The 26,268-nt window shown below is 38.6% G+C and overlaps 1 protein-coding gene across 1 annotated transcript; it reads left to right on the top strand.

The window, feature by feature from the left end:
- The first annotated feature begins 1,996 nt into the window (after positions 1-1,996).
- On the top strand, positions 1,997-24,589 carry LOC113138378 (guanine nucleotide-binding protein G(q) subunit alpha). Its single transcript, XM_026320742.2, has 7 exons — positions 1,997-3,133; positions 13,032-13,216; positions 16,934-17,088; positions 17,258-17,386; positions 17,796-17,925; positions 18,620-18,773; positions 19,836-24,589. Exons 1-7 carry the CDS (start codon positions 2,998-3,000, stop codon positions 20,024-20,026), a joined length of 1,080 nt encoding a protein of 359 aa, XP_026176527.1. The 5' UTR covers positions 1,997-2,997; the 3' UTR covers positions 20,027-24,589.
- The last annotated feature ends 1,679 nt before the right edge of the window (positions 24,590-26,268 follow it).

The following is a 26,268-nucleotide window of genomic DNA, read 5'->3' as shown; positions in this document are numbered from 1 at the left end:
TCTATAAGTGTGTGTAGCTATTCTTAGAATAATGTGACTAACAGCTGCTGTATAAATACACTGTTTGTTAAAAGCATATAGCAAAGACAAGCTACATGTAACAGTTACATTGTTTAAAGGACACCTGTACAACATAATGCATTCAAACTCTCCTACAATACAATATATATAGATATATATATATCTATATATACAGCGGGTAAAATAAGTATTGAACGTGTCACCATTTTTCTCAGTAAATATATTTCTAAAGGTGCTATTGACATACATTTTTCACCAGATGTTGGTAACAACCCATGCAATCCACACATGCAAAGAAATCTAACCATAGATGTCCATAAATTCAGTTATGTGTAATAATGTGAAATGACACAGGGAAAAAGTATTGAATGCACTTACTGAAATTTATTTAATACTTTGTACCAAAGCCGTTGTTGGTAACGACAGCTTCAAGACGCCTCCTGTATGGAGAAACTAGCCTCATGCATTGCTCAGGTGTAATTTTGGCCCATTCTTCCACACAAACAGTCTTCAAATCTTGAAGGTTCCTTGGGCCTCTTCTATGAACTCTGATCTTCAGTTCTTTCCCTGGATTTTCAATTGGATTCAAGTCAGGTGATTGGCTGGGCCATTCTAGGAGCTTTATTTTTTTTTCTGAAACCAATTGAGAGTTTCCTTGGTTGTGTGTTTGGGATCACGGTCTTGCTGAAATGTCCACCCTTGTTTCATGTTCATCATCCTTATAGATGACAGCAGATTTTCATCAAGAATGTCTTGGTATATTTTTCCATTTATCCTTCATACAATTATGCAAAGTCTGCGAAGTAAGCTGAAAAACAGCCCCACACCATGATGTTCCCACCTCCAAACTTCACTTTTGGTATGGTGTTTTTAGGGTGACGTGCAATGCCATTCCTCCTCAAAACATGGTGTGTATTTTTTTCAAAACTTTCAAAACTCTTTTTTCCAAGGAGTTCAATATTGGTCTCATCTAAAACCAAGACTAGCTAAACCTATAACTAAGTCTAAGACTAACTAAAAACAAGATTAACGAAAACCAAGACTAACTGTGACCAGACAAGACCAAAATTAAACTCTTTGGAGTGTGTACATACACACTGTACTATATAATGGTTTGGTAAGACCAAGATTCACTTCTATATTTAGAAAATAGCCTCACAATATTAAACTATCACAAATAATACATAGCTCAATACTGGTATAATATGTTGTGTCCACTGCCTGCACCATCAGACTATGCTAGCATGGTGTCCATGGGTCATCCTTTCATCACTATCACACAAAAAATTATTTGTATTTTTAGAGAAGCAACAACTGCCACTAGTCTCCAATTTGTATAGCAATAATTACAAAGGGATGAATGAATGAATCAAGTATATACAATTTTAACTATTTGTAGCTGTATAATAACATATTTATTATGTTATGTATATAGTATAGTATATTACATACCCTTAGTTAAAAGGCATGCAGTTTAATACAAATGCTTATAAGTAATATATTAAAACAAACATAAAAAGCTCTCCAGAAACTTTCATCAAACCTGAACATCATATCATGACCTACATATCTCTGAAACAAGCCATGGTGTTTAACACCACTCAGCTTTAACTAAACTGGAGCACAATGACCTTCACAACAGGAAAATGTATTTGACTGCACACTGGTGGTCATGTTTTTTTTTTGTTTTTTTTTCCTTCACTGCAAACTCAGGCTGAGTGCTGAGATCCACAAAGAAACAAAAGCAAAAAAAAGAACGAGTTGTATTTTCTAAAAGGCGCATAATAAAATTCTTTTTCCGTGAAAATACGTCACATTTACTAACATAACGCGAACTCTCATGATTCTTCTCAACGATTTTCTCCCACAAAGCAGCACAACAATAGAAGTTAATTGGACTTGCCCTCTATTACGCCCCTGCCCACGGAGATATGAGTTCAGCTCGTCCATTCATACACATTTTCTATTCCACAGGTTGGGGCATAAATACTTGTGGCGTTTGTTTGACGTGACACTCCCCCCTAGTCGATGGGAGTCCGACGTCACCCTGCCAGCGGAGGAGTGGATGGCCTGTGTCATAAAAATACATGAAGAGAATTGAGGAAAAGGGGAAGATTGTCCGGGGGGGGGAGAGACAGAAAAGCAACAACACAGCGTCTGCTCCTTTCTTCTCATCCCGCTGCTGAGCCACGGACCTGAACCAGCCTGTGCAGCCACACTGGGATGTATTTTCACAGCGGTATCGACAGCTCCGAGTGAAATGCTCTGTTATGCGTGGCTTTCTTGGTTTTTAGAGCAGACACACAGAGAGATAACTGTAGTGTATCCAAGCCTAGCGGATTGGAGTGAAAGTCCGCCATATTCTGCCTTACCACGCCCGGGAGTCGAGCCATTGGAAAATAAACGGACAGCTTTATTCATGTGTTTTTCCCGTCGCCCTCATCCGCGGACGATAAGTTGCACATAAGAGGGTTTGTTGACTGAGAAATAACAACATTAAGGACTTTGACGAGAGGGTGACCGGGTACGGATGGCAATGCTTAACGAGATCACACAGAGCAGCACGGAGGATATGTCTTAAAAGGATCTGTTGATCATATTGAGAAGGGAAAGCAGATTATACCAATTAAGATTGCACAGATATTCAGTCGAAACCGCCTTGGACGCTGTTTTGAAGCTGTCGGGAGGCAGAAAGCGAACCGAAACGGGGGGAGGGGGGGTCAATAATTTCTCAAATATCTAATTTTGCCTTTTCCCACCACAATCTGTGCGCTGTTTAGGCTCATTGTAAGGGCGTCCACGCGTTATTTGACTGCACGTAGGCCTGTATGAGGACGTTATTTGGCATTCACAGGCCTCTGGTTTTTCCTACTCTGACGAATCTGAAATCTGGATGAATCACTGAGAGAGAAACGCGGAAAAGTGCGTATTTATATAAAATTAAATAATTAAATTAAATAAAAACAAGGAGAGAGAATGACCCTGGAATCCATAATGGCGTGTTGCCTCAGCGAGGAGGCGAAGGAAGCCCGGCGGATCAACGACGAGATCGAAAGGCAGCTCCGCCGGGATAAGAGGGACGCACGCCGGGAACTGAAACTGTTGCTTCTCGGTAAGCTCGGCAGGCTGAAACACGGGGGAGGGAGAGGAGTGGGGTGAGCCTTGTCCAGATGCATCTCAACAAGATAACATTTTGTCTCGCTCAAGAGTGGGCTGGGTTAGATTAAGGTGTCATTAATGTGCTTCCCACCTGAGTGAAGTTTGGCGTGGGTGTCTGAAATATCTCGGTGAGTCTAGTGCACAGATTGGCAAAATCCACAGAGGGAGGAGATGCTGCCCAGTCAGGCCTACATGGCTCCGGGTATATAAAAAAAAAACCACCTGATTTGAATAACTGCGACCGGTTAGTGTCGAGGAAACAAATGCTCACCGTGGGCCTTAAACTCATACCTCTCTGTGCAGGGCCCGGGCAGGTGGCCTGTCAGACCAGGCTGGACCAAAGTCTAGCGTTTTATTGGGGGTAATCAAGACAGTATTGAGCCTAACACTTAAAACATGTGTCAGCCTATTGAGCACGGTCAGCAGCATGTTGACCTATAATAGATGGCCTGTGTGTAGTGGAATGCTCATCCATCCCTTAATTGCAGTATTAGTACATTTGAATCGTCATAAAACTAATTGAAACACAGCAGCAGTGCAGTAAGTAGAGAGGTTCAATGGGCTGATATGGATTATCCTTTTTTCAGTCAGAAAAGTCACAATGTCTAATCATACGATATAACATAATGTTGATACCTTTGTATTTTTACAGTGAGAGGTTGTGAAACGGAGAGTGTCAGTCTTGTTCAGAAGAATCAGTCATACAGTGGAAATTGGAGGAAAACAAGTGATCTACTCACCATCCCGTTTTTAAATTAGATTTTCAACAAAAAGCCCATTAGATGTGATGACCGTGGTTGTGGAGAGTGGTGCTAGAAACCGCTCTTTCTGATTCAGTGCTCTCCTCATATTCTGAGAAGATGCACGGAGGAGGTGGTGTAAGGCAGACTGGACCCTTCGATGCTTAGATCCTAGTTGTTCCTCCTAGGGGATGTTTAAGAGGTGGTTGAAAAATAATCTCCTCTGCTCTCCTGTTAGCACAAAAAAGACGAAATGAATCCCCCATAACAGGATTTGAGGGAGCTGAGTGCCACTTCCATTGTTAAATATGGCCAGATAATTGGGTTGTTTTTACCCCTTAATCTCTTTTAATACCCAACAATTTGCTCATTATGCAAACACATTAACAGCCAATGACCCAACCAGAAAGTGATAATATGTAACAGTGTACAATTCATAAGACAGTATAAGGTATTTATTTATGAGTCACAATAGTGTAGTACGGAACATTTTCCACTCCAAGCCATAAAAACTGATGATTATGATTCATATTAAACATTTAGTTTTGTGTCGCAGCTGCTTATCCATAGGCCCTGTCAGTACAGAGTATTGTATTTCACAGTGGTTTAGTACTGTGCCTCTAATGACAGAATGCTTACAATTATTGTCTTTATGGAGTTGTAAGGAATACCCAGCATGATCTATCAGACTGTAGAGTAAAAAGTTTTGTAATGGTGAACCAGCAATCGGATACCCAGTATTCATGAAGGCTTTTGACAAATGCAAGACATGGATAGCGGTTTGTTGTGTAGTGTTGTCCTGAGATGTAACTGGTGATATAGAGAAAACTAACTGGATATAGAGAGGAAACGTAACAGGAAAATGGTTTTGGCTAAACTGGGAATATAGTCTGTAATTACTGTTGTGAACAGAAGAGATGCTCATACATACACCAACATTCACATGTCTAAGCCTTTTAGACAATAATTCCATTAACCATTCTGTTAGTGAGCCTAGAGCTTATTGAATATATATTAGCTCATGCACAGGGGTCTGAAATTGCAGCAAAGTGTGTCCGTGTATATATTACACATGGACACCACCACCCCCACTACCAGTGGCTTAGTTAACCAAAGGAAGTTGTGTGTGCACTATATGGTTCCATTAACCCATATTGTCTGTGTATTGTGGGTTTTCAGTAATTGCTTTATGCCCATTGGGACACCAGGACAAACTCTCCAATCAAGTATTTTTTTTTTTTAATTCTTCAAACTGTCCATCACTTGGTTTTTCACAAACCATGTGGGCCTTTCAGCTTTATTGTCAAACCCACTAATTGTTTTGTTTCCACAGGAGCTGTGTATGTTAAAACACACATGCCCAAAGCAGCAAGTTTAGAGAACATTTGCAAGCATTTAATCCACCCTCCTTGTGAATCTAATATCCACGAAGGGGTTGTAAACTAGCAAGGGAGACGTACTGAAATTAACACTGTTCAACCTGGGCAGATAACCAAGACTTTTACGAGCAACAGTGTGGAACAGTAGTTGACGAAGGAGGGGGGTTTAATAATGTTATACTTAGAAGCTGTCTGGAACACAAATAGTTTAACGCTAACTAATGAGTCAGAGATACTAAAAACCTCACAGATAGGTGACTCAGGAAAAATCGGTTAAAATCGATGTCCGCCAAAGAAGAAGCACAGTGAGGCGGGGCATCTGGGCAAAAAACAACTGAAACAGAACTACTCCAACAATACATGAACATCAGCACATAATCCACTAAAACAACCTGTAGTTCTTATTGTTTACAAGATGAGCAAAGACACATGATGCACATTTTTCCCCACATGATGCACATTTGAATGTTAGCCTCAGAGTGTAGTCTTGCAACTTCTGTCATGCTTAACAAAAAAATGATAACTTTACCAATGGACATTTAATGATGTGGAGAAAATGGCTAACAGACCTCTTTCACAACAGACATCCTGACTTGTCAAACACATATTGTAATAACAGTGTTAAAGGCTGCATTGCAAAAAACATAACCACTATTAATGTTATTAGTTCCAACCTGTGCTTTTCTTTTTATGACAAGTCAAATGTTTGTTGTGAGAAAAACATTCAGGTGATGCAATTTCACCTGAAAAAGAAAAAAAAAACAAAAAACGAGGAAATTCCTTGTAATGTGAGTGCACCAAAGCTAGCTGGATGTGGGTTAGGAAGATTTATTCTTAAAACAAACATGTCTTTCACAAGCAGGCTTGGTAGAAGTAGTTTGGGAACCACTGACCACAGCCGGACCAAAGTGCACCATGACATAAATGGTTAGTTAAAAAGCACAGTTTTTGCTAGATTAAAGTGGTGCATTATATTCATATTAAAAGCTGGATATGACCTTTGGCTTTGTCATATTTCTGTCAGAGGAGTGAGACAGACAGTTAATCTGAAACCCTCCCATTGACAACCCAGCCAAAACTGAGTAGGTGAAGTCTGCATATTTAGAATGTCTTTCAGTACAGAAGCTGGCACAAGTGAACCGTTGGCTCACTGACTGAGCTTCTCTACTGAAGGAGCCGCAGACAATGGGGACTTGACTAGTTGAGAGCACTTCCCCTTCCCTTGGCAAACTTTCTGAAATGTACATGATTTCAGATCAGGTCAGTTCTCTGTGAAACCTGCAAACCTTTTATGTGACTATTGTTACTGTGAGCACAGATTGCATGGAGGCATATAGCTTAAAACATATATAGTTGATCAATAAGACCTTGTTGTGTTAAAGTTTTTACAAAGGTAAACATCTTATCTTTAATCATGGCTTCAGGACCAGAGAAATGTGACAGGATAAAAGAAGGCAAACCATGACCTCACATTAGCTAAGATGCCAAACTTCTATACTCACAGGAAACAGAATTAGTTTGTGTTAATTATTAAAAACAAACCTCTTAAAAAATGGACACTTGTTTTTTACATTTTAACATGTTAGACATTGCATAGAGTTTACTGCTGGTGTGTTTTTAGAGTGATTTTCTGTATTATAGTGAAAGTAGTTTCTGTTTGTTTTGATGAGCTCACATGGGAGACAGGACATATAGGACAACGTTCACTCTTTTTATTAGCAGCTGTGAGCACAGATGTCTCAAAAGCTGTCCACGTTAAAGGATGTCCTGACTCCAAAGTCAATTGCAGAAAAGCATTTTTTTTTTTTTTTTTCCTCCAACTGACCAAATTCACATGATCATGAATATTTGTAACTAGAACATGTTTTGCCTCTGGCTCATATTTACTTAAATGTGCTAAGGTGACATTACTGAAAGAACACGTGCATCTACGATGGTAGCGTATTTTAATAGCTATTTATTTTAACTTAACCCAACTCAATGAATTCAAAGTTAACCTCACAAATTGGTCATGTGTTTTTCTATGCCCACTGAAGCTAAACTTGTTTAGATGTCTTTGAGCATTAGCTCTACCTCTGTTACCATCACATGACATTAGTCCATTGGTGGAAAAATAATAAGCAACTAGTTGCAATATTTACTTTTTCAACCAAGTATTTGTTGGTTTCAGCTTCTAAATGTGAAGTTTAAATGTGTTTCTTTTTCATATGTGAGAGCACACTGGAGATCTTGCTGCTGCTACTGATCAAAATTCATTTAAATATGTTTCTTTGACCTAAGATGAAGTTAAATATTAATTCATCACAATTTTTAAACATTTTATAGTAAAAAATGATTAATCGAGTTAATCAGTGGCGCAAAGTAATAATTAAAATAACTGTTACATACTTCTATGTGCATTGCATACATCTGATTTCTATTTATTTTGCCCTGAAGTCTCAGACATCTGATGTCAGTCAAAAGGGTTAAACCTAAATAATTAGATTTCTCTCTCTGCTAAATTAATTTAAAACTGCTCAATTACAAAAGTGGCACAGCCCATCTCCAATCCCTACGAGACCATTGGACCTAGTTTATGATGCCTGTCCCTCTTTACACAGTTACACATACATATTACACAGAGAATATCAGACTGTGATGATGGGGTTGGAAGGTAAATGGGATTCAAAACATCAGAACCCACAAAACATTTATTAATGACATTGATTATTGAATTTGTAGGTAAACACAAGGTAGCTGTTTAAATCATTTCACCCTTGCAGGATATTTAATCTGCACTTTTCAACTTCAAAAACAAAGTGTGAATCTACCCAATCACTGTCAGCCTCTTATCAGACAAGTGAAACTGTCAAGGTTACTATTGAGCAAAGTCTGCTGCAACTTTTAACAAAAACATGGTTGTAATTGTGAGAGGAAGCAGATGTCAAGATAACAGTACACAAATAGAAAGTACAATTTGAAAAATTTGTATAATTTTGCAATATTATTCAATTTCACTACAACAGGTCATAATACATTGCAGTCAAATAGCTACCAGTATCAGCATTTTCTCTAGTATAATTTAACACAGACTGGATCTGAGTCCTGCAGGAGAGGATTTCTTGATATAACTGAAAAACTAAAATGTCTTAGCAGATTCTACAACTATCACTGAAAAGTTCAGTTTCATTTAATAGGATTTCCTTTTATTAGGTGGAGACTGGAATAATACCTTGTCTCCAGGAAACAGTAGTTCTACACACATCACTGCTTAACCACAGATTTGTACCTGGACTGGTATATTAATGAATTATTTAAACAGACTTGTCAACTTGCAGTTCATTAAAGTGCTTACTGCACTATTTACACTTTAGATTAGATGTGACAGTGAGGAGCATGTGCTTTGTTGTTTTCCAGATTTGATTGCGGCACAGGTACTAAAGACTAGTTAGCGAAACACACTGCAGTTTACACTAAAGCATTTGTAAAAGTGAATGCGGTACTACAGCCCCTCCTCTGCTCCATGTGTTAACTTTATCCTTGAAGTGCCGCTAAGCGCTTGGCAGAGAATTCATTTCCTCTTCTTCACTCATGCATTTTTTATAATGATGTTCAAGCATCATATAGGCATTCCTGCATCCTTTATTCCATTTGGTGTATAAAGCGAGCTGCAGGTAACTCAGGGCAGAGCAGACACTGAAGGTGTGGTACATTCGGGAGTTGTGGAAACATCCAACTTCCATGATTTGTGTTTGTGGCAAATGAACAACAGCATTTTCAACAGAAAATTACAGAATCCTTACTGTTTGTTTTACCGGTTTGAATCTATGACAGCATAGGTTGTAAATATTTGGCAGCTGATGGTCAAGTAGCTACTATTACATGAATTACTGAACATACCCCTCAGAGACAGAGCAGCCCGTGTTCTTGTTTTCGCCCTTTCTTTTCTCCCCTTTGAAAGGCTCAGCAGCCTCTAATGGCCAGCACACACTCATACCCACCACACTTGTCTTGCTATCCTTTTCACTGTATTCTCTTGGTGTGATAAAGGAGATCCATTAGGACCCATATGTGGTCAAGCTATTCTGAACTATTTTGGAGAAGTTCTCTTCTAATTTAATAGCTTTTGAATAATATATTTCTATACTCACAGCTGTTGGGTATATGCTGCATATTCTAGTTTTTCTATAACCTTAATTCATATGTAGTACTGGAGGAATGCAGCTTACATTTTAAGGTTATTCTATTCCTCAAAGGAAACATTTGTTTGACACATTCGACCATAAAAAGTCTTGAAATTCATTACCTTCCAGTTTGTAACATTAAACTGAATTGCAGCATCTCAGCACCAATTTATCAAGTCAACTATGATCAATAATCATCGAGGTTTCTGTTCTTGGATGAGTTTAGAAGAAGAAGTACTTTATGAATCATATTCCTCTTTTTGTGTGTTCATCAGGTTCTCTCTTATTTCTGTGTTTGACAAATATCAGGACATCAGAACTCTACACAAGAGCAACTTAGTTCCTTTGTGCCTGTACAAATCCAAAACCCACTGGCACACTTAAGTTTTTGAGATTACTCACTGTTCCACTTTGCCTGTTTAAAAAAATAGAATGTGTCTATTTTTAGGGTGCACGCTGTAAGGTATTAACTCTTGTGCAACACAATTTGTGGTTTGCAAAACTAGTATTTGTCAATGTAATAATTACAGGTGGGAAGTGTGTGTTGGTGGGTGTGTGCTAAGCAGGTGGTGACGAGCCCAACCCACTGCAATAGGGTGAAAAATGCACCAAAGCATAATGCAATGTAACACTATTCATAGCATCAGCTGTAGCACTAAGAAGCAATTAACAGTGAAATTCAAGAAGACTCCCAACCATATGTTTGTTTGAGTCATGGATGTAATATTCAGCGGGCCTACCAGGCAAAGTTTCAGGGCCCCAGGGGGTCAGGGGTCCTTTAGACAAGACAAAAAAGACAAAAAATCAAATAAGTGACTGCAAAAAGACACAAAATGAAAACCTACAGATGCAAAATTATAGCCTGGCCAGCCAGACTAACTCTTTTCCTATTTTATACAAAAAATTAGTCTGGAATCTCATCGCTTCAGATTGATTTACAGGGGGTGGGCCAATAGACACTGAGTAAACCATCCAGAGAAACAAAAGACATGACGCAAAGAAAGCGAAAGTTAGACCAGCGAATGGCGTGCAGTAGCGTAGAGGTGCTACCGCAACGCTAGTTGTCATGTTTGTTGTAAAAGCATGAGAATACACAGTGTTATCACCAGTGCTGTGTGTATTTTTGAAAGGAGTAAACAGCAAAAACCAATTGTAGAAAGATTTGCGAACTTGGGACTGGTATTGAGAAACATTACGAACGTTGCAGATAAACGGCTGTGATTGGCCCGGTTCTTTTGAGGCCAGAGTAAAAGATTCTCTATGGCAGGGAGTCCAGACCCACATTCGTTTGCTAAGAAAGGAGTGGGTCTGGATGGCCAGGCTAGCAAAATGACTAAAAAGTAACAGCAACAAAGTCAGAAAAAAAACAACTGCAGAAATATGCAAAATTACCAAATGAAACACAAAATAAAATAAGTGGAAAATGACTACAAAGAGATGTAAAATGAGTAAAAGTTGACAAAAGACAAACTGAATACAACTCACATGTTTGCTCAATCTATGAGTCTTGTTCTAAGGAGTGTAACTCAGGGAGGTGGGGGCCCTTTACATGTGGACCAGGGGACCATTGCCTCTTAATCCATTTATGGTTACAGTTAGCACATTTGAACTGCCTTTCTGTCCAAAAGAAAACTATGTGGTATTCGCTATATATAGTTAATGTGTTTTATTAGGTCAAAATACTTAACACAAATGATCTTGTCCAGCCAAATAGGCGAGAATAAAATCTGTCATAACAGACTTTATATGTATATTGATGCTTCTGTCTATAGTGTATGTTATCATTTCCTCATTGCAGCTTTCTCTTTAAAAAAACAAAAAGTATTTTTAAGCAAGGTAAAAGGGCTTTGACACAAGAGCAATTCAAGGGCAACTATGCTAACTTTTCTTTTGTCATTACTGTTTTACTACCTTTGTCATAACTACTACGGGCAATTTATAGCTATCTATTAACCTAACTGCATGTATTTGTTCAGATGCAGGCTTGAACCCAGTACCCTGTTGCTGTGAAGTGGTTTTGTAGAGTGTTGAGCCTGTGTTATGGACCCATGGTAGAGAAGCCAACTTGAATAAAATAGACTTTACATTCTATAGTAAGAAGTGTTGCACATTGACTTTTATAACCGAGACATATTAAACACATGTGATCCTTCCTATTTGTTATTCAAGAGTTAGCAGTGATGTAGAGTTCGACTGCCCAATTGGTCTGCCAAGAGTCTCAATGAACCAATGAGAAACAACACCCCCAGCTCTTCACACCCAAGTAGTTCCTGTCACCACTGAGTGGAGAGAGATGTTGTTCTTGGTCTGTCACCAGACCAAGCAAACAGGCCGAGCGGAAGGCAGCCAGCACATAATATTATGTGTGTGTGAGTGCTTGAGTGAGTGAGTACATATTGTGTGCTGTGTGCATGCACTGTGCATCCACAACGGGATGTTGTGTTACGGAAACCCATGATTCAGCTTCTTCCCTCAGGAGAAATTCTCATATATATTTTAAATGTTTTCACAATAGCTTTGAGTCCTACGTACAGTCAAATCTACAGTTTCAGGGTTTACTTAACTTTGCTTGCACTTAACTTTAAATCTGCACCAATCAGTACGGCATTTCCATATAAACAATTAATCAGCTGTGTAGTGTAAAAAGAGTTGTTTGCAGTCGCCCACAAGGAATCAACATCCAACTATGAAGAGACTTTTAGCTGAGTGAGGATCAGTGCATTGCTTTTCTGGCTAAACACCACGCTTAAGCCTGAGACGTAGGTGACTTTTACACTTTCAGTTCATATACATACAGATTCAAAGGGCTGAGCCAGCTACAGTTACTATTCGCTTTGAGGCCTGGTTTTGCAGCCTTGTCCCCTACTGAGCTTGACAAATTCAAAAAGTTTAGAGAGTCATGAGAGAACCGATTAGATCGTCTTCAGTTGGAGTCCAACCGAAACTTCCAAACAAAGTTGTTTACTACTCCACAACATGAAAGAAATATAAACAACATAGAGGGAAAACCTATCCTCGCAGTCTCCAGCTTCCCAGTTCTCTATGACATGTCTTTAACAAGTTACTGGGATCCAATAAAGAGTTGTGTGGAAACAAATCCCTGACATATGTAGCCGTACATGCAACAAAGCAGCTGTCCAGTCAGAGCACAGTATGTAAATTATGTGCTCAACACATCACACCCAGAAAACTACAGATTCATCGAAGGTCAGATACATCCAGCTACTTTTTCTCTGTATGTGTGAATCTGTGGTTATGGTTTCATTCAGATATCACATTTACAGCACATTTACAGGAACAGCTGCATCATATTTGGCACCTGGTGCATGAGGGGGAGTATGGCTGGATGTGTGACTGGTCTCTTATCTGCATGTTTGAAGGTTTTATGGCTGTTACCTAGCTGCTCAACTCTTAAGTCATTCATTGTTTTAGTGTGGAAATAAAACAGTTGTTGCAATTCTTTTTTTTTGCCCACAGAGGTCCAGAGAAATCATAAATGACTGAATGTCCATTTAAGGAGTACAAAATAAATGAACTGTTCATTTCTCCACTCTCCACTACCTTCTCAGGCACTGGGGAGAGTGGGAAGAGCACATTCATCAAACAGATGAGGATTATCCATGGCGCCGGCTACTCTGAAGAGGACAAAAGGGGCTTTACCAAACTGGTCTATCAGAACATCTTCACAGCCATGCAGGCCATGATCCGAGCCATGGAGACGCTCAAGATCCCCTACAAGTATGAGCACAACAAGGTAAATGAGATGCTTTTACTCGGGCGATTTCAAATTCCCCAACTAAAACAACTGTAGTGAAGTTTGAGAGAAAGACGCCACAAAACAGCCACAATGTGCTTGTATATTTTTAGAATGCTGTCTATCTTATTTGGAGCAGCCATCCATAATTGTTTCCTGTTCTTTTTGACACTTCCTGTGTCCTTAAGGCACTCCAACACTATCACACCGTGTGTATTTGTGCTTGCATGTTTCTGCACACTCAAATCCATGCATACATATACAGTATACACACAATACACAAATGCAAATAAACAGGAGACCTGCTCTATACTAATTTAAATTTAATTTCCTTTCCTGTAACTGTCATTGCAGCCGGTCTTTTTTCCTTCTCCTCTTCATTTTTATGAGTTAAACTGTAGTAAAAGCTCTGGGACCCATTACAGTGACAGCTTATTCACACAGTTTATTCCCTGTGAGAGTGACAGTGAAAAAAGTAGAGTGTAGACCTGTGTTCACCTCGGCAGTGTTTTTTCTAAATCACGTCTTTTCAAGTGACAGCTGACCACAAAGATAAGATGTTAAGATATGGAGAATGAAGGGGTGATGCATTATTTAGGTCAGAGGTGCCCCCTCTTCAAAGGCCGCAGGCTGCTGCCCTGCTTGTTTTCCAACTATCCCTGTTCTACATCCTGCTGATTACCTGGATCAGGTGTGTTTGTTCGTTTAGAAGCTGGAAGACATTTTCTCGCTTCCAGTATTGCTTACTAGTGTCGACAGTGCAGAACATGTGATTGTAGTTGATCATTTACATTACTCATCAGGATTTTTTTTAAAGTATGCTTTTGTAAATAATCAGGATAGCATTGTAGGGAGATGTCTAAAGGCAGGTAACAGTTAAACCTGTAAACTGTTGTTTAAACTTTACTTCCCAAACACTGTCAAGAGAAACATTTAGATCAAAAGCCAAATCTCAAACACCCATCTACCCAAACCTGCGTTTGTTAACATGGCACCACATCTTGGACTTAACTTGGGCAGATACTCCATTTGTGGTAGACTGTTCTCCCTGCTTGCTTTCGCTTCCTGTCCCATGATTGCATGCTCATGAAGAATGAAACCAAACTGCCATTTCAGCCAAGAAATGTAACTGTTGTTTTATCCACTTCAAACATAAAGACCAAGTACAGCCATTTAAATATGCTGCGTAAAAATACAGTGCAGAGACTGTGTGGTTACTGTCTGCTGTGCTAGTAAAGTTTTACATAAGATTTACAGTCTTAGAAAAATAATGGAATGTAACATGTAATCACAAATGTGTGTACAATCAACATATGAAGCAAAACTACAAGTACCTGACATACACTGTACCCGACATACACTGTACCCAACATCTATGTACTCTCACCTACATAAGGCTAAAATAGGAAGTATTTAGCTTTCACAAAGATCACAGAGATCACAAAGGAAGTGAAAATGAACCTGTCTATCACGTTTCCACTAACTTTCTCTGCATTTATTTTAAATGGCACCGTCATAGTCCAGGAGGCCTTTCAACAGTAACTAAAATATACATCTGATCTGGATTTCTTCTGCCCTTGTATCGCCACTATGGATTATTTCACAAGTTGTGAATGCATTTTTTTTTTTTAAACCATCTGAACCAGACCCCAGCCATCATGTCATGCCATCTGACAATGGATTTCATTCAAATTCAAACCATGTAGTCTCCATACTGCTCATTCCACCAGAGGACATACATGGTCCACACTGAAAATATGTCATCTATGGTTTGGGGCTTTAAGGTGTGTAGAGACCTGTGACCACAATGGTGACATGAAATAGCCTGTTTGTTTGTTTTTTGTTTTTTTGATGGGTATGTGCTTATTATAGTCAACCAATTCCACAGTCAGTCACACAGCCACTGTAACAGTTTATTACTAAGTACCCTGCAGTGTTGTAGTCAAGAACACGTAAACCAAGTCATGGCCAAGACCACAGTGTATTCGAGACAAGCAAAGACAAGGGGTTAAGATCAAGACCAAGGAGGAGCAAGACCAAGTTAAGGCCCGATCACTGCATAACCCACAGTGTGTTCAGAAATTTATGTAAACACAAAGTACATGCACAGCAAGGGTTTTGTGGCAACAGAGTTTGTCAGATGGTTACACAACATTTTGATTCATATGCTATGACATGGGCAAACCAGTTCATTTTCTTATAATGCTGAAATAATCAACTTTAAGTTGTATTTTTATTTTATGTTTCTAACGCCCATATTTGAAAGAGACACTGAGGTAACCTGAGAGAAGAGCTCTCAATACCCCATAAACCACATCTACAGTTTGACCAAGTAAAACAGTCCATTTGTGTATTCCAATGCAAAATTAGCAACCTTAAAATAATGTGTTCACAGCCAACATAACATGTACATTTGTCATAGAATTTGAGATGCTTTACAATAAAAATACAGAGGCTGAGAGAAACTTGAGTAAAAATGTGATTGATTCATAGAAGAGACATTCAACAAGTTGTCTCAAGGCCAAGACCAATTTCAAGTACTACTCTTGGGAGGTCCCTCCCACTGCAGCTTATGTCACGCGTGCTATGCATTGTGGGAATCTGACAGAAACTATAAGAAGAATATGATAAGATATCAGATATCGCCATGTTTTACGACAGACGCTCTCCTCCGTGCACAACGTATCCTCTATCCACAAATTATTAGCCATTTGTGTGTCCTCATATGCCTTACAATATGTGTTATAAAGATTTTACTTCCTCACCGCCTCTGGCAGCTGTTCCTCAAAACTACCCATTGCTATGACAACCGCCAGTGGAAAGAGCAGCGTTCTGCATTAAACACGCCCACTTCAAAATTTCAGACCAATCATACAATAGCTGTCAGACACAACCCAAGGGCTGGGATAGGTTTTCCCTCTATGTCCTCTCAAACCAGGGCTGTGAGAAAAAAATGACATTCTTTTCTCTCTGCCCTGTTAGAGAGGACAAACTTCTTGCGGAGTATGAATAGGCCTTAAAGAAGGAGTGATGGATTAGGAAATTATTCTCTACACAATGGCAGCCAGGTATAATAAAAGCAAACAATTATAACAGCTGTCCATTTTATAATAGCTTGTCAAAATTCTACGGTGAAAATCTGACTGGTCTGCTACTATACACGTGGGAAAGTTCCAAGTTGAATTTATGTTAAACAATTGACTTTAATACAAATGAAAATGTTCCACATCCTCAAAAACCTGCTGGAAAAGAACCTAACTGGGCTCAGTTCTGTAAAGATGGAACCAGGTCTGTTCAGCAGGATGCTAGCATTAGGTATGTAACATTATAATAAATATCAATCAGTTAAACAGTTCCAACAGAGGCACATGTTGCTCGCTTGTCCTGGGGCACAGGAGAGTTTTAATGGGAATCTGGGGCAGCAAATTGTTCCCTTTAATAGGACCAGTGGGATTTGAGCTTCAGATATTTGGTCCATGCTGAGCCTGGGGCTGCAAAGAAATGTCTGCATATAGAATATGAGCGAAAGAAAATAAGCCAGTGATAATTAGGACTGCATAACCTGTATGTTGATTGTCTGACAGATGTTTGTTTAGATGATTAAAAATGCATGATGGCATTTTGATAAACCAGGGTTTTCTTTTTGTTTTGGTGCTGCTGAATAAACATGAGTTTAAGTAAACTGCAGCACATTTCCTCCTCATTTTTTTCCACCAGGTTAACGCCAACATTGTGAGAGAGGTGGACGTAGAAAAGGTCACCATGTTCGAGAACCCTTATGTAGATGCAATCAAGAGTTTGTGGAATGATCCCGGCATCCAGGAGTGTTACGATCGAAGGAGGGAGTACCAGCTCTCGGATTCCACTAAATAGTGAGCAGAACGGATACAGATGTCAGAAACGGACTCTAAAATAAAATTAGGAGTATGAATTGAGTCCATTTAAAAAAATATTTTAAAATATGGGAATTTCTAGAAGTGAAACAGCTTAAGTTGTACCATATCAGACATCCTGGATCATTTTCCTTCTCTTCTTTTGTAGTTACCTGAACGCGTTGGACCGGATCGCTGAGCCATCATACCTTCCCACCCAGCAGGATGTGTTGAGGGTTCGAGTCCCAACCACGGGCATCATTGAATACCCGTTTGATCTGCAGAGTGTCATATTCAGGTGAGGTCCAGTATTAGTCTGGATCTAAAAATAAAACACACATACAGTGATTTGTTAAGGTTAAAACTTTTTAACAATAAAATTGTGTATGTAGGAATTCATATTTTTAAGTTGTGACATTGCTGCTTTTTCTGATTAACACATTATTTACAATTCACATCTTTTGCTTCCTTAAAGCACTGAAATAGCACCACGCTGAAGACGTAGTTTCACTTTTGACTCCAGTATACTTTACTACTTCCCCTTGCCTGCCATGTTACGCTTTCCATAATATTCAGCATTTACTCAAACAAGTATCATGTCTTTAAAGTCCCGCACAGATTTTCTCACAAAGCCCTGTCTAATGATCCCAAACGTTTTAGGTGCTAATGGTGAATGTTCTGTCTCCTGGCTGCTACTTTCATGACAGGATGGTGGATGTCGGGGGTCAGAGGTCAGAGAGGAGGAAGTGGATCCATTGCTTTGAGAACGTCACATCCATCATGTTCCTGGTTGCGCTCAGCGAGTACGACCAAGTTTTGGTTGAATCAGACAACGAGGTGATTGAAGAAAACACTTACACAATTAAAATAAAACAAAACACCTTCATTACACGAAACTACTTGATTGTATTGTTGACTGGATGCTTAGTTTCACAGTTTCACCTTTTAAACTGCTTTAGTATTTTGTGTGATAGGGAGGATGTGTTAGCTCTGAAGATGAAAAGCTCTTCCTTATTTAAAACTATGGAAATCAGATTTTTTCTCTTGCATGGCAGCGCTCCATCTCTTGTTCCCTTGGAAAGCATTTGTAAATGATCAGCCAGCTGTTTTGAATACTGCCTCCAGCCACGTCTCCTTAAGAGGATAGGGCACGTGTGTCAGTTTGCTAAAGTCTGCTAATATATCTATAAAATTCTGGAGATATTCTGTTTTGCGCTGTAGCACTGGTGATTCGTTATCTAAAGCGTGCTTTCAGAAAGTTTATTTTTTTTCTTTTCATTTTGTTCAATTAAACACTGAAATCAAATGCAAAGGAGAAATTAAACCCTCAAAGACGACATGGCCGCCCTTCTCTCTCATCTTTACTGCTCTCCCTCTGGTGCAGCAAAACGTTTATTAAAATCTGTACTTAATGAGTATGAAAGACTGTAGTTTAATTAAATGATTAACTCTCTCTTGTTCTCTGCTCTCTTTCTCTGTATGTCTTTCTCCCTGACTTTACCTCCCCCCTTCACACAAACACACTCTATAGAACCGAATGGAGGAGAGCAAAGCTCTGTTCAGGACAATAATCACATATCCCTGGTTCCAAAACTCCTCTGTCATTCTGTTCCTCAACAAGAAGGACCTGTTGGAGGAGAAGATCATGTACTCCCATCTGGTTGACTACTTCCCAGAGTATGATGGTGAGTATCAGCAACATGGTGACCGAGCCAAATATCAAACATCTGGACCAAGCACTACTTTGTTTTTTGTGGACTAGTTTATGTACTGGAAGAACTCTCCCATGGAAGATGTAACTGATATCAGTGGTGTTTGGAAAGACAATACCATCACTCATTGCATTCCCACCTGTGATATGACTTTTTGTTTTGGGTCCTTAAATAGTATTTTACAAGCACAAAAAAATACAGGTGCTACTGGCTAAAAACGATCTTTGTCCACATATTATATTCTATTCACCACATGGGAATATGCCACAATGTACAACCCCAATTCCAAAAAAGCTGGGACTGTAAAATCTACATAAAAACAGAACGCAATGATGTGCAAATCTCATAAACCCATATTTTAGTCACAACAGAACATAGAAAACATATCAAGTGTATAAAATGAGAAAATGTACTATTTTAAGAAAGAAATAATGTGATTTTGAAAAAGTGTTAAAAGTTGGCACAGAAAAGGTTGGAATAGTAAGTGGTACTAACAAGGAAGAGTTAGAAGAATATCTTGCAACTAAATAGGTTAACTGGCAAGAGGTCAGTAACATGGCTGGGTGTAAAAAGAGCATCTTAGAGAATCAGAGGAGAGGGACCTTCTGGCTTGTTATCAGTGCTAAGTTCAAAAGCCTGGATCTCTGATGATTTTCTATGTTCTATTGTGAATAAAATATGGGTTTATGAGATTTGCACTCTGTTTTTATGCAGATTTTACGACAGCAATCAGTAAGTCAGTAAAGTCAAAAGCGTCCCACCTTTTTTTTTTTGTTTGTTTTGTTTTTTTTTTTTTTTGGAATTGGAGGTTGTAGGATTAAGTCATGAATAACTCATCTCACTGTTTAAGTGTGTTTGTCAGATTAGTAAGGTGGATGGCCTACTGGTCGATTAATTGTTCTCAGGTAGAAACTACTTAACTACTTACTTACTTTTCATTTCAGGCAAGGTTGCATAATAGACAAGTGTTGTGATCATTTACTATAGATCATTTATGTGGGTATTATATGACAAGTGTATTTATTCCCCCTCCAGGTCCACAGAGGGATGCCCAAGCAGGGCGAGAGTTTATCCTCAAGATGTTCGTGGACCTGAATCCAGACAGCGATAAGATCATCTACTCTCACTTCACCTGTGCCACTGACACAGAGAACATCCGTTTCGTCTTCGCGGCCGTCAAAGACACCATCCTGCAGCTCAACCTAAAGGAGTACAACCTGGTGTAGAGCAGAGCAGAGCTGCCAACTGGAGGCCCTCAGCACACACTGACTGACACAATCTGTGAAAAGATGGATCATATACACACACATTAAAAAAAAAAAAAAAAAATCTGAGAAAAAAAATCTAATGGTTGCATAATACTAATTTATTTGCCATTTGCTGATCTCTTGGTCCCCAAGGGGTGAGCAAAGTAAATGTTATCTTGCTATTTAAGGAGTTGGTGAAATATTGGGAGGGGGTATGATCTATGTAAGGGTGGGGGACGGATTTGCTGTTGAAGATGTACAGCAATGATCCTCATTTTTAGGCTAAGCGCATTGTGAAGTTTTGGATTTTTGTTTTGTGTTTTTTTTGACAGAAAAGAAAGAAACTACTTTGTGCACTCAAGGTCTGGGGGCTTGTTTTGAGTTTGATACATCAGAGCTGGAACGAATGCAACGTGCTCCCTCCCTCCTGCCTTTTTATAAACAAAGGAAGAAAAAAAAAAGGTTTTCATTCTTTGCTTTTTTTTTTTACCCTCTCTCCTTACCTGTTGGTTCATTCTGACGCTCTGCTGTGGGCCTTTACGTGTTTACCCAACAGGAAATTACAGTGTGTAACAGATCTTTAATTAACAGCTTCCTTTTACCTTCAAAGGACTGATTGGCAAGTCTCTTTATGAGTAGGCATAAACTGTGATTTTTAAATTATTGATTTGTTATTGATTGACTGTAATCATTATTATTAGAAGTATTCTTCTTATTATTACATTGCATTGACTTTGGTACCATCTGATAAGAAGAGCATTTTGGGGAAACAGTGCGAGTCTTGTGTTGAGCGAAGGTCATGTGACAGCTCTCCACTATAGACATAGCCATGAAGTTCAGTAGTGTGAGAGTAAGTGGCTTTAAAAATGCTGTCTGAGCTTTGAGTGACAAGGTGAGGAGACAAACAGGGACCTCCACTCTGTCATTGTGGCAGTTAGTCACTTCACACAGTGAAGGGTGCTGAGGAGGTAATAATTAAAGAGACGATGTTGTTAAATGGTTGTTTAACTGTGCTACATTAACGCTTTTTATTATGGTAATATGTATATTTATTGCCAATGCCAAAACAACTGAAGCACCAGACTCCACTTTGCGCTGTTTACTACTTCAATGAGATGAGAATTGTTGAGAAAGGAAAGAAACAGGGCTAATAAACGCAGAAGGACCGGACTGACTTGACTTTACTGACTGACTTACTGATTGAACAGCTGGTTCTTGCAGTTTTTGAAGTATTCAACAAAGTCAACGAACTGAGTAGTATTCCCCGCCCCCACTCACACACACACACACACACACACAAACAAACAAACAAACAAAGCTTGGACTGACATAAGCAGTAAATTAGCAGGCTGTTAAAGACATTGAGCAACTGCTCCTTTAGCCAATTGTAACCTCTTATTGTGGCTCCAAACCCCAGTCACATTTCAGCTTTGTATTTATAATTGTCCAGTCACAGCACAGCTGTCTTGACTGTTGTATTTCAATAGCAGTGGAGAATATATTCGGCTAATTCCTTACAGTATGTAAAAGGGCAGAGTGTTGATGTTCAGTTTGTACCAAAGTAAGCCCTTCTTGTTTCTGATCTGGCACCTCTGATTTGCGATTCCTCATTCCCAGTATTTTTTTTTTTGTCACAGTTCCCTAGAACATAAGCCTGTAATTTACATTTATTGAGGCATAGTGCAATTATGAATGCTATAATCATTGTACATACATCTCTCTATATATATGGCAGCATCTTCGTTGGCTTTGTAATCATTACTTTTTTGGCAGATTGAATGTGCGGTATTGAAAATATGTATCTATGTAATTGTATTGTATGTCTAATGGCTAATTCATTTTTGGAAGAAAAAAATATGTTATTTACATGTTTGTTTTTGTTTCCTTTTTTGTAAGAGGAGAATGTAAATTTTGTGTTTTGCCAGTTTTATTTCTCAGCAAAGAAACATTGTTCAGCTTCAGAACTGCATAACGAGGAATATTATTATCCAACCGCAGATCGATTGATACGCCAGTACCTACAGTAGCTGTTTTGTTAAATTGACTTTTATATGAAAAGCCGCAGACTAAATCCAACCTACAGGGCTAATTGTAATAGTTTAGTTCTTAACTGGCTTCAGGAACAGAGCACTGTAATCACATCACTCACTGATTTTTTTTTTTTTAATTCTTTTATATTTAATTTCATTACACAGCTTCTTGATTAATAATCATTGGTTCATTTTGAGATTTCTTAGTGTACCGCACATGTTGTGATCCCGAACACTCCCCCACCTTAACACCGACCACCTTGGTAGGCAAGATTTTTTTTATTTAACATGTAATGCTAGAACAAGGTGGGTGGCAGACATGTAAAAAGGTGTTTCATTGGTTCAGATTTTGTATACAAATGTTTTTAAGGAGGAGATGGAATTATCTGATTGCTTGTGCTAATAGATGGGCCTTTACATTCTCTCAAACTAACCTCCGCCTTGATAGAAGCTCAGTTTTGTAGAGTCTGTTAGACTGAGTCAGTGACTGAGCAGTGTACACTAATGTGCAAAAAAAAAAAAAGACTCAACCCATTTGGCCTAATTAGGATGATGTATTTACAGGTGCTTTTTTTAATTTATTTTTTTACTTAATTTCCATATTGGTTGCCACCATTTCATTAGAATGTACAGTATTATTTTGGATATTATTTATGAAATGACAGCATAGGAGAAAATACTCAACAGTTCATATGTACAGTACATATTGCCTTATTGACAAAGCTGTGCCTCTGAAAGTCCAACGCAAGGCACCTGTGTTTTTATGAGAAGTGAACCTAGTGCAGCCAATAATGTCCTGTTGTGCAGCTGGAGGATTGTTTGGTTTTTGGCTTTGGTGGTCTCTCTGTTATTCTGTGCTATGAGAAGCCCTGGAAGCAGCTTTGAAATGTAGCTAATATGACATCGTTACAGGGACCTATAAGCACATCATGAGTGAATTGTAATCTGAACACGCTTTCCACTGATTTCATAATGTTGTCACATCGAATTCATGTCTTAAATTAAACGCCACAGTGCATTACAATGCACTGAACTACCTGATGTGGCAGTGATTAAACAACAGTGCTCCTACGCATCGCGATGTGTAGAATGTGCTTGCAAAGTGTCACAATCTGGACTCCAAACCACCACCAGCCACCTGCAGAGTGTTTTTTGCCACATTTGGCTATAGTTTGGCATCTAGCAGCCACTTTGGCAGGTAACCAGCCCTCACTTTTGAGGTCCTGTTGTTTTCAGATCCATTTCTGCTAGTTGGTGAAATTGCTTACAAAGATGGTTGATTTTGGAAGGCAACAACCACTTTAACAAGTTATTTTCCAGTCCAATTCATCGTGTACTTGAAGTAAATGAAGATCTTATAATAACCACTTATCAACAGCAGGGCCTGTTGGGAAAAAAAAAAACAAACAAACAAAAAAAAACCATGCGTGGCCAAGTCGTCACACATTTTACTGAGTGTTAAAACTGTTAATGTGATTCTGCTTGTTGCCTGAGATGTTTTGAAGCTGGACTATAGTTTCAACGTATCAGTGTTGATGATAACTGCAGTAATTAGTAACTTGTGTCCCTGCTGTTGTAAAGTGGGTATTTACACTGTCCTTGTTACTTAAAAGGGAAAATCCTGGGTTAAACAGTTCACATGCTGCATCAACCCACTGAGCAGAGACAGTCCACACACGTTTGTGAACCTCAAAAAGTAATTTAAAAAGATCACGTGATGACTAACAAACAAATAGCTTTTTAATAAATAGCAACTCCAGTGTTATTAAAGCTGTAATGTTCTGGGCCAAAATGCAAATTTTAACAGGATATTCAGATAAGTATGAGCCACAAAGGACTATTTCCAAGTTTTGGGAGTGATTTGTCCACGTTCACCTCATTACTCTGAGGGTGCACACGTAGGTTATATTCAGTTTGGATTTTTCCCTTTAGCAGAGTACAGAGTGCAGCTGGCGTTTATGTGCCGATACATATAGTTGGAAACCTCTGCTCCTGTTCAGATTTCATGCAGTATGTTCACGCAGTTCAGTGTTACGTACAGTATACTGAGGAAATGTAGGACTGAGATTGTGAGAACCCCACCCCCTTCAAAAATGCTCTTTTACTCAAGTCTCAGACGCATCATCTGATTGTTTTCAGCTGACCTACTTTTGGGTTTCTTTGCTTCCAAATCCTAAAGAAGTTTAATGACTAAGTTTGAAATGGTGTTATTATGATGATCTCCAATCATTATTGTGTAAAATGTTTCATGTATCCATAAACTCGCACTCCTTCAACATGTTTCTGAATGAAGCGACATGTTTCTTTTCAAACGTATGTTGACTGTGATTCTTATTTCCTGTCATTTTAGTAATATAGCTATCATTTCTATAACATCACTGATTTAATGCCTTTAAATTGATTTATTTATATTATTGCTCAGTTCATTAGTTGAATTATTCCTCTCTATATAAACATTACACTCTGCCTGGTGACCAAAGTTAAACTGTTTTTGAACTACAGTTTTTTTTTTGTTTTTCTTTTAATCAAACCTGTCAGGTATTGAACATTTCGTTAAAGTGAACACTTCTAAAGTACAACTAAGCACAATTTATTAAAGTTCAATTCCCAAGTACAATCATGAACTCATAAAGTTCAATAGCATGGGATATTACCAAGCAACATGTGGCATAAAGTTGCTTCTTAGTGGTTAATTTGAGCTCTTTTCTCCCTTGTTGTCTCAGGTTTTTATTATTTCTATTATTTACATGCACAAAAAATAAACAATACTTTGCGAAAGATATGAAAACTTGGCTTTGTTAAAACTGGCAGTTTTTACTTTCACTACGATATATTTAAGTTAGATGCAAAACAACTTTTGGTTGTAAATCAAAGAAAATTCATCACATTTCACTGATGTACATATTCTAAATACAGGGACGAAAACAAGTAGTCATAGGTTCAATTGTCCGGTTTAGAAGCAGCTGAAGTACTAACCTGGTAGAGCATCTTCATCCTATTGCACTGGCCTGAACACAGCAGCCGACAGAACGTCCCACATGGACTCAGCAGAAAAGTGAAATCATTGCATTTAACTGCTCCTGCAGATGATAACACACTCAGTCTTTCTGTTTTTTTCATGTGTGCTATGAAACAATCATTACAGAGGATTGTATTACATATGTATTACATACAGATACAATACATCCATAATAGATATAATATATATATATATATATTTAATATAATACCGATACATACATAATGTATTACATACAGAGGATAGGGTTAAATGGATGATTCGCTGTGGCGACCCCTGAAGGGAGCAGCCGAAAGGAAGAGAAGAAGTTATGAAACAATCATAATGATACACAGTAGACTGGACTTCATAAAAAATGAATGTATGAGGACAAATCTGCACCAAAACAGAAAGTAACACTGCACCAAAAAAAAGACAGCAGACTGCTCATGGTTACACACACACACACCAACACACACACACCAACAATGTAATTCATGGTCAGAGCACCTAACATTCACACATATTGTTAAGTCATTCTCACATGGATGCTTTACAGGTCCACAGTCATATTTGGTGATTTGCATATTTCTAATTTTCAGCAGCACATGTTTTTACTCTACAGGGGATTACACAAGTGGAGCCTGCGATCAAACCTAAACCACATTGTTCCTGCAGGGTTATGAATTGGATTTATTAGGAATTGAGAACTTCTTTTTAAACATCATATCTTTTTGTCTCGTGATTTCTCATTGAAGTTTCTATGTATTTCTTTATCTTATACAGCCTTTCATTTTCCTTTTTTTTTTTACTGTTTGGAGTGTTATAACAATGATCAAATATCTCAGTTGCATTGTCATAATGGAACCTAATCTGTCAATACATTGATTTCTTCCAAAGTCTTTGTCCTGCAAGATACCAAGTGTTTCATGACCTCAAGCTGTAGATCAAATCCTCGAATACATTAACTCACAGTTGGCCTTTGTGACACCTAGTGGACATGGGAAACATGACAGTGTGAGAGGATACTTCACTTCCCCCTCGCCTTTATAGCGACTGTAATAGATGCGTAAAAACTACCTGCGGCTGGAAACCAGATAAACGCAGTTATTTCTAAAAGGAGCCTAAAGTCTTTTCTGAGAATAAAATCTGTTTATCGCCTGCACCAACTTCTCAACTCACTTTTTTTCCCC

This window comes from Mastacembelus armatus, chromosome 9, assembly GCF_900324485.2.
Source record: "Mastacembelus armatus chromosome 9, fMasArm1.2, whole genome shotgun sequence".
Lineage (NCBI taxonomy): Eukaryota > Metazoa > Chordata > Actinopteri > Synbranchiformes > Mastacembelidae > Mastacembelus > Mastacembelus armatus.
This window is presented reverse-complemented; position numbering and strand designations above follow the sequence as displayed.

Coding starts and splice junctions, on each gene's coding strand:
- LOC113138378 (XM_026320742.2), top strand. CDS start 2,998: ATGACCCTGGAATCCATAATGGCGTGTTGCCTCAGCGAGGAGGCGAAG. Junction 17,387..17,795: donor CTGCAGAGTGTCATATTCAG/GTGAGGTCCAGT, acceptor CTTTCATGACAG/GATGGTGGATGTCGGGGGTC. Junction 17,926..18,619: donor TGGTTGAATCAGACAACGAG/GTGATTGAAGAA, acceptor CACACTCTATAG/AACCGAATGGAGGAGAGCAA.